This window comes from Opisthorchis viverrini (genome assembly GCF_000715545.1).
Source record: "Opisthorchis viverrini unplaced genomic scaffold opera_v5_309, whole genome shotgun sequence".
In the NCBI taxonomy this organism is placed as follows: Eukaryota; Metazoa; Platyhelminthes; class Trematoda; order Opisthorchiida; family Opisthorchiidae; genus Opisthorchis; species Opisthorchis viverrini.
In genome coordinates, this window is record NW_008751967.1 from 197,635 (window position 1) to 206,934 (window position 9,300).

Sequence of the window (9,300 nt, forward strand, 5' to 3'; positions counted from 1 at the left end):
TCAAAGGACACCATTATTTCGTCTTCTTCGATTCTCACGTTTTTAAGTTTCTCCAAAAACTGTCCCGCATTGTTGATCGAATATTGGGACCCATTGGTTAGATATTTCAGCCGCTTCCATAATTCTCTTGAAATGTTGTACGTGGGAGTTCCTGGTAGTGAGACAATTGGGCGTAATGGTACCATTTCTTTGTGAACCTTTGGAAGTCCGTAGAATCGGGCAACTTCTGAGTAACGAGCCTTCATTCTCCAGTATTCTTTCTCTGTAATTTTGTGAAGATCTTTGAGTTTCTTCAGGGTTTTGTTCATCTTGTTCGTAATTTTCGCGGTTTGGTCGTTCTGCAGACGGCGGTATGTGGTTGTGTCATTGAGTAGAGCGTTAGCTTTGTCGATGTATTCAGCTAGGACGATAACCAGCTCCGCAGTACAACATTTAGCTGACTCTGCACACAACGTGATACCCAGCCAAAGTTTCCGCGTTGTTTACAAGGCGCCGGCTAACCAACCCAGTTCAGTACAGCAGCGCACAATAGCAGTGGCTGAAGCTATCGCCATACGACAACGCGACCCGATCCTTTGTCGGCAAAAACGCTTTGTTCGTGTGTTGTACTTACCATGGTCCAACTCACCTCCCCCCACACATGCATCGTGTGCTGAACACACAACTACAACACCCCCCGAGCTGACTAGCTCAAGTCATCCTATTGGCGACCTGAACTAATGGTTCTTTGATAGGTAGCCAATGTCATCTCACTCGATTCCCTGGCCATTTACACCATACTCATTCAAATATGTTAAATACCGCCCTCTTAAACTTTGCACTTGTATGACTTGAAAAGACCTTGCCGAAAACATGTTCGTCAACCCATCTGTGTTCTTATTCCTTTGTCACCTGGCAAAATGACGATGGTTCCATCCGCTTTGAGGCTGTTTACTGCTCTTTTTTCTTTAGTGAGTAAAGCGTTGTGTGTTTTGTTTCGCGTGATAGCTGGTACAATGGTTTGACGTATCGCTTGTTGGGTTTCTTCATTGAGGTCGCTGGATTTGAAGGCCGCTTCGAGAGTGGCCATATATTCTAAATCACTAGCATCCTTGAAATTGAAATTAAGCCCTTTAATAAGCACGTTTTCTTCCACTGCCGTGAGTTGTCTTCTGGAGAGGCTCCTGACAACTGGAACAACGTGCAAACAACTGCAAACTCTACCGAAGGGAACAACCAACCATTGATTTTCGGAAAACGTGGCTATTGAAAAGACACGATACCATAACTGTGTGGTAATTTCCGGAAATTCATGACAAATACTACATACCAGCCGTACAGTTGTAAAAGTTGGAGACAAACAACTAATCCTGTTTATCTGCATGTACAAGAAGTTCAATGTAAGGGAACAAGCAGGACAAATTTTTACTCGGGCCAAAAGTGGCGCTAAGGTAGTAGTAAATTACGTGTCAGAAACGAAATGTTTTTAACTTCGTAAACGCAGGCTAGCTTGATCAGGAAGACATGGTCATCACAACCTTGTTTCGTTTCTTTTTGCACTTATGGACCGATCAGGTGAAGTTATGATAATAGTTACAGTTATAAATTCACTAGTATTTTCGCTTATCCCTCGTTCTTCACAGTTTCCTCCTACATTAAACAGGAAATCCATGGTAAAGGCATACATATCTGCACCTCCCAACTCATCGGTTATTTTGTGGTCGATAAGTCATCATCCGAAAAAGGCATTCGTCAAAATGAGAAATTCGTTTGTATCCTAGAATTATTCGTTGTGAAATCTATAAAAACAGAGTAGTAATTCTGTCATGCTTGTACTTGCTCCTAACGAGTCTTGGTACCAACTTCTAAAATAGGAAGGCGGAACTGTAAGACGTTTTATAAGAAGTGGTAATAGAAATTTATTAAGTTTTCTGAAGTGGCTAAGGAGGCTCTACGATAACAAACAGCAGTACAGTTGAAAACTTCCAATATATCAGTCACAGAAAACACCAGCTAAGAATTAAGATAACGAATTTCATAATAAACAAACTCAGAGAACTTACTGAGGTTTCGGAAACCGCCTCCCAAATTCCTACTGGAGATATCACTGGCCTTCTCATCCGGACAGCAACGTTGTCAAGAGCAGGGTCAAAATTTCGGTCTCTTGAATGTAACTGAATAATTTCTGAGCCACAAATCTCAGAATCGGAATCAAAATAACAAAGGCGATCGAAAAGTATTGGAAATTTTGTACAGCATTTACGTAAACTAAGATATTCCATTAATGTTATTTTTCATTTTTGCTTGTTCCAATACAGCTTGAAAACGGTGCGGATATTTACAGCCGCGATTTCGAGTGTACTTATCCCATCCATGTGGCCATCGCAAATATTAGTCCTAATTGTGTGAGAGCACTGTTTGCTCACGAAGAAAGTTTCCATGCAGCCAGACTTGAACAAAGAGAAACTCGAACCCAAGTTACGGCCCTGACACCCACCGTATCTCGCAGGTCATTGGAAGTGGAGAAATTACGAGGTTCCTCTGGCGCAGTATCAACTGGGAAGGGAGCCAACTCCTTCGATCGCAAAAGGCGGAAGTCAGCAGCCGAAAAAAAATTGTTACACCTTGCTCAGACCCTAAGGCGATACAGCAGACAGAAATTAGAAACCGAGCAGTGCATGATCGACCTGGTAGACTGTGAGGGAGAAACACCCTTACATGCAGCTGTGACATCAGGCGACACTGAGATGGTCAAGGTGAGTGTACCCAATGAGTTACTGGTTGTAAGACTTTTGAAAACCCGTAGGCAAGTAGACAGCAGGGTAATTCGTGGAGTTTTATCAGTCTTCGTGGTGTGTGAGAGACATACACTGGAGCAACAGATCTGACCGAGCCAGAAAACAATTACGATGAGAATAAAATTGTTGTTTTTGACTTGGGATCGTCAAAAATGAATGAGGTAAATTTACATTATCATCATTACATCATTTATATTGATTTACATCACTCTCCATTTCCATTGATACAGAGTATAGAGCAATTTGAAAAAAACTGGTCAGTTAGAAAGTGTGATAACTTGCTCCTTAAAAATTCAGGCTGCTCTGACGGCCAAGCTTCGCTACATAGCATTTAGCCTACAGAGCCAAAGACTTTGGTTGTGGAGCGTAGTGGCCCTCTCGGCCTGCGTGCTTGAAAATGATCTCATGCCACATCGGCCACCGTATGGTTCCATCAGTCGGGTCGCCTTCCTTGCCGCATACAATAGGGCGAATAAGCGAAAAAAAGAAACTAGTGATGCCCCCTTCATTCGCTTTCACATTTTCATTTTTTCTCCCTGTATCAGCCCTATGTCACCCCGATGCACCTTCTTAAGCCCGTGCGCAAGAACAAAGAGATCATTTTACTGCCCATAACCACTAACCGAAATATCCTATGCTTAACTCGGCCGGAACGATCGCAGACAATTTGAAACCATTATTCAAATCCCGATGCTCATTTAATCAGGCAAAAACTGGCGTTCACACTCTGAAACGAGCTAAAGGACAGGTTACTCGTGCACGCAGGCCGGACTTGTTTTCTATTGTTATGTGCTATTTCCCTGAAACAAGGATTAAATGCTCAGTTACTGTCACAGGATAGACCTCCCTATTCGTTTCCGCTCTCTTCTGGATGGGATATCTGTTGATCCAGAAGCTGGTTTCCCTGGGGTTGTTGTTGCTTTAATCAACCGAGTCTAGTGGTCTCTACTTGAATGGTTTTCCGTAGATGACCGCCTCTGTGCAGTTCATTTGTCAACATCGGTAAGGGCGTCCTTTAAAGGCTGTCTGTTTATCTGTCTGCTTACGATCAAAAGCACGTGGGTCTAGTTTTCACAAAAACAGCATCCGTGATGCATTGGACATAGTTTTTCAGTCGGCTAAGAACTCAGATATTGTTGCTGGGCCTATGAATGTGTTAGCACGTTGACCATTTGCCACCGAGACTCAATTAGGTAGCAATCTTGGACTAAGTCTGGGACACAGAGCAACAACACACAGAACAGACCTGCTGCAGTTAGTTGCTGACTATAGACTGCTTCTATGCAGTACTAACTTCCGAAACAACCGACGCTTCTCGATTACGTGGTACCTCCCGCATGCAAACCAACCTGGAAATATCAGTTACTGATTGTCACTCGTTCTGAAACGTTTGTGTGACTTCGAAACACTTCGGATCAAGTACTCGTCCTTTGCTTGCTGACTAAGACTGCTTCTATGCAGTACTAACTTCCGAAACAACCGACGCTTCTCGATTACGTGGTACCTCCCGCATGCAAACCAACCTGGAAATATCAGTTACTGATTGTCACTCGTTCTGAAACGTTTGTGTGACTTCGAAACACTTCGGATCAAGTACTCGTCCTTTGCTGCTTCTCACTGTGCCTTTCAGGGCGCACAAGGTGAATACACTTCGCCTGGCTATTGGGAACTTCTCGGAACATATTGTGAAAAAGTCTACCAGAACCACCTGTTGAAGTCCGTTTCCGGCAACACGTTTTCGGATTTCACTCTTAGTGGAAGGCACTGTCTCCAACGCTGAGATGCTGGGTATTGTGTCTAAACCAACTAGATCTAGGCAATGAAGCTCGAGGAACACTCCAAAATTGGTCATAGCTCAGACACGTATTCCTCCTGGTAAAGAGCAAAATACGCCCGGGTGCAGCCATATTTCAAGTTAATAAGAGAATTTGCGCGGATGGTGAAGTCTGAGGTATTCAGGAACCTGAAGAGCTGAAACCGGTGAAAAACGCAGAATACGCCTAAACTGTTTCAGCTGAAACAATGAAAACAATATCTTAGTTTTCTGTGAAAAAGATCGCCTGAATCTTTGGGATTACCATGTTAAATAACAACTCAACCGGCTATCTGCAGTTGCTCAGCCGCACCTCCAACCCGCAATGGAGTCCTCATGGCTTCGGAAATAAGGGAATACTTTTTGTCCCCAAATGCCTCCGGGTCGCCTGTCCTGGAAAACGTCTGCACTCTTCAGTCGGTGCTTCTCTGACTCCATCCAAACCAACTGGGATAATTCAATAGGGCTGTAACCAGTGTGACGTTTATACTCACGAAGTCGTGTGAAGATGGGACCCTAGAAGAGCAAGCGGAATCCCAGTCTGGACGCTGCTATGTGGACCGAACCTTCAGACTCTGCCAAGTGTTGGAGGAACGACAAGCTTATAGTCGCCCTATAATCTTGGTGTTTCCTGACTTCAAGAGTATGTTAGCTTGTCTTGGAAAAGCTTCAAACTTACAGTAACGCGGCAGTTATTACCTAATATTTAGAGGCTATATACAGGTAAGCAGAAGTTGAGGAGGACGTTTACTCGCATGGCGACGAAACGCTAGGAAGCCAATTATCATGCTTGGCAAAAAGACCAGCTGCCATCTGGTCAATAGCCAACAAACCCACACGAGCTCTTATTATATAGATATATTGCCACCAAATAATTCGGACTTTGGGTGAAGCAGACAGTACTTCTCTCAAAGACTGCAGTCAACACTGTAAGCTAAGGTGGTTGGGCCATGTGTTACGCACGGCTAGTTACCTCCTGTCGACAACAGTTTTTCCGTGCCGATCTTTAACCGAGCGGATGAGAAATGGAGATGGACAGAATTTGACAAGGTAGGAGTGAATAAAGGAATAAAGGTTGGGTGATGTTGTTGCTTTCAAGATTGGTTCCATGTGACCCTCCCTGTGCTGGGCTGGAAACAATTAACCATTTTGCGGCCAAACGAGGTCAATGGCCTATCTGGTTCCGCTTTCTATCCAGGTTGTTTGGATGAGTGTTGAGAGTGTGGGCACCTCGTATGCTTGTTGTAGGCTCCATTCCCTGCCCAACTTTTCCTCTTTCCATTATATGACTTTATGCAGATAAATTGACAGGGATGTACTTCCGTAGAGCACCAATGTTCTTTCCTGGTATTACCGTCAGTGATGATGACATCAAATGATGTTTCCGGGATCAATAAACTAATTCTTAATGCTTTATTTGGGTATGACACTGTAAGGTTTGTTTATACGAACAGCCTCGATATCACTGCGAATAAGCTTATTTTCTCATTCGGTCTTCACTGGAACCCGTATGTCGAAACCGGGAAGAAGACCCTGTTTGCGTCTGTGCTTTTGGGAAATGCGTGCAGATTATTTGGACGAGAGCCAGTAGACACTTTGAAAGCGCCCTTTCTGGGTTCGAACCTGGGTCGTCGAAACAGTAGCTTGCAAATTTATCCACACAGAAGATGTATATTTTTCCAAATATCAGATATTACTGAATCTGCTTTGATGCTTATACTCTAATTGACGAACTACAATGAAAACCCCCTGAGAAAGCGGAATACTATCATTCCGGAGCGTGTCAGAATCTCCGACTGGCCGGTTTAACTCTGTTAACTCTGATATAAGTTACGCACTTAATTACGCCAGCACATACGATACTGTTCAGTTTCCACATGTTCCTCCTTGTTCACCAACCTAGGCACATATAGCCAGGATAACGCTTGCAATAAAAGTGAGACAATAACGAGAAGGAAATCTGTCCCGGCGAGTCAGAAAATCTGAATTCGAATATTCAAAAGCGTTTATGTAAAGGCAAAGTGATGACGAAAGTTTTATGCTTAGAAGAAGAATGTTAGCACATGGTTGTGGGCGGAGAAGTGAATAGCAGATTTACTCGCATGGCGACGAAACGCTAGGAAGCCAATTATCATGCTTGGCAAAAAGACCAGCTGCCATCTGGTCAATAGCCAACAAACCCACACGAGCTCTTATTATATAGATATATTGCCACCAAATAATTCGGACTTTGGGTGAAGCAGACAGTACTTCTCTCAAAGACTGCAGTCAACACTGTAAGCTAAGGTGGTTGGGCCATGTGTTACGCACGGCTAGTTACCTCCTGTCGACAACAGTTTTTCCGTGCCGATCTTTAACCGAGCGGATGAGAAATGGAGATGGACAGAATTTGACAAGGTAGGAGTGAATAAAGGAATAAAGGTTGGGTGATGTTGTTGCTTTCAAGATTGGTTCCATGTGACCCTCCCTGTGCTGGGCTGGAAACAATTAACCATTTTGCGGCCAAACGAGGTCAATGGCCTATCTGGTTCCGCTTTCTATCCAGGTTGTTTGGATGAGTGTTGAGAGTGTGGGCACCTCGTATGCTTGTTGTAGGCTCCATTCCCTGCCCAACTTTTCCTCTTTCCATTATATGACTTTATGCAGATAAATTGACAGGGATGTACTTCCGTAGAGCACCAATGTTCTTTCCTGGTATTACCGTCAGTGATGATGACATCAAATGATGTTTCCGGGATCAATAAACTAATTCTTAATGCTTTATTTGGGTATGACACTGTAAGGTTTGTTTATACGAACAGCCTCGATATCACTGCGAATAAGCTTATTTTCTCATTCGGTCTTCACTGGAACCCGTATGTCGAAACCGGGAAGAAGACCCTGTTTGCGTCTGTGCTTTTGGGAAATGCGTGCAGATTATTTGGACGAGAGCCAGTAGACACTTTGAAAGCGCCCTTTCTGGGTTCGAACCTGGGTCGTCGAAACAGTAGCTTGCAAATTTATCCACACAGAAGATGTATATTTTTCCAAATATCAGATATTACTGAATCTGCTTTGATGCTTATACTCTAATTGACGAACTACAATGAAAACCCCCTGAGAAAGCGGAATACTATCATTCCGGAGCGTGTCAGAATCTCCGACTGGCCGGTTTAACTCTGTTAACTCTGATATAAGTTACGCACTTAATTACGCCAGCACATACGATACTGTTCAGTTTCCACATGTTCCTCCTTGTTCACCAACCTAGGCACATATAGCCAGGATAACGCTTGCAATAAAAGTGAGACAATAACGAGAAGGAAATCTGTCCCGGCGAGTCAGAAAATCTGAATTCGAATATTCAAAAGCGTTTATGTAAAGGCAAAGTGATGACGAAAGTTTTATGCTTAGAAGAAGAATGTTAGCACATGGTTGTGGGCGGAGAAGTGAATAGCAGACCGTGGAATCTATTCATTTATATCCATATATATATATATATATATATATTCATACATTCATACATATTCATGTACTTCATAATTAAACAGGAATATTATTCGAGAAATGCACTCATTTGCAAATCAATTTGGTTTTTCACGAGGGACTCGACTGAATCTCTGGTTTGTGGTATTTGACAACTGAATGTGCTGCATACAGGCCGAGTTTTCAGCAACCTTGTCTGTAGTTTACTTCATGAAGAATAATATTCGTTCGTTCACATAAAGACTTGTTTGGTCAAGTGACCAAACTTTCCAGTGGATCTTCATCCCCGCTGTTGAACAAACTTGTAAAGTGTTGCTATCCCACTTTGTGGATAAGACCAGACTGATTAATACTAGCTCTCCTCTAGGGTACATTTCTTTCAAGGATGAACCTAACCGTTGAAGGAACATCCAAGGACATGACCAGGGATGCTTCTCAGGGTACCTCTACAGGGTATCACTAGAGAGTGGTGTCCGCATTATCGCTATATGGTGAACTGTGAGCTTTCGGTGAGCCTTCATTTTGAAACTCTGAAATCCTACCAAAAACATGTGAGTAAAACACGACTGTAGCCTCGAAAGGATGGTAGGTGTCTGTGTACTCCCCAACTTTGGCCCATCTTCCTTTACTCCTTTTACGCTGTGTGGCGAACGGAAGTTTTGGCGAGTATGTTACGTAGGAGCATATGGTGTATTGCTCATAGTGTAACTTCAGAATCACACGAGGGTCGGATGAAGTCATTCTGGGGGTGGTAGTAAATCATTGACCGCCCTGAGAAAATGTTCGGTTGTCGTACGTCCAGTCATATAAGTGCGCGAAATCAAAATTTTACGAAACCTAGTTCGTGAGATATTACTGTCATCCTTTTTTGAGTCATGCGTATACCATAGAAGGTAATTCTGGGGCTAGCGAGTCTTATCCAAGCCGCACGAAACTGGATGGGATGGTCTCAGCTGTGACCATGGTCTTTTTACTGAAGAGGGTACTGCGAGCTACATGTACATTGCTCCTCGCGATGGGCACTAACTCTCATTACCTACCGAACTTTCGATCCTCTTAAGAATGCTCTTAGGAGGCACGAGGCTTGAGCCCTACTCATGCACTGCTTTTTGTACTTCTGGGGTAGATGGCACCTGATACAAGAGGAAGTACACAGGTGGTTTGCCTCACTAATTTATTGGAAACAAAAGTAGGTGTTGTCTTCAACCTGGGTAGCATGAGTTTACTATATATATATATATATAT

The 9,300-nt window shown here is 43.3% G+C and overlaps 2 protein-coding genes across 2 annotated transcripts in view; one reads left to right on the forward strand and one right to left on the reverse strand.

Moving 5' to 3' along the window:
• Window positions 1–859: 859 nt before the first annotated feature.
• Window positions 860–9,300, reverse strand: part of T265_09843 (hypothetical protein) — a gene marked incomplete at both ends in the record, with an annotated part of 12,116 nt that continues 3,675 nt past the window's right edge. The window contains one exon of the mRNA XM_009176038.1: window positions 860–1,170. Coding sequence (XP_009174302.1) covers window positions 860–1,170 — 311 coding nt within the window. The remainder of the gene's footprint in view (window positions 1,171–9,300) is intronic.
• T265_14974 (hypothetical protein) overlaps window positions 2,298–9,300 on the forward strand; it is a gene marked incomplete at both ends in the record, with an annotated part of 23,030 nt that continues 16,027 nt past the window's right edge. The window contains one exon of the mRNA XM_009176039.1: window positions 2,298–2,735. Coding sequence (XP_009174303.1) covers window positions 2,298–2,735 — 438 coding nt within the window. The remainder of the gene's footprint in view (window positions 2,736–9,300) is intronic.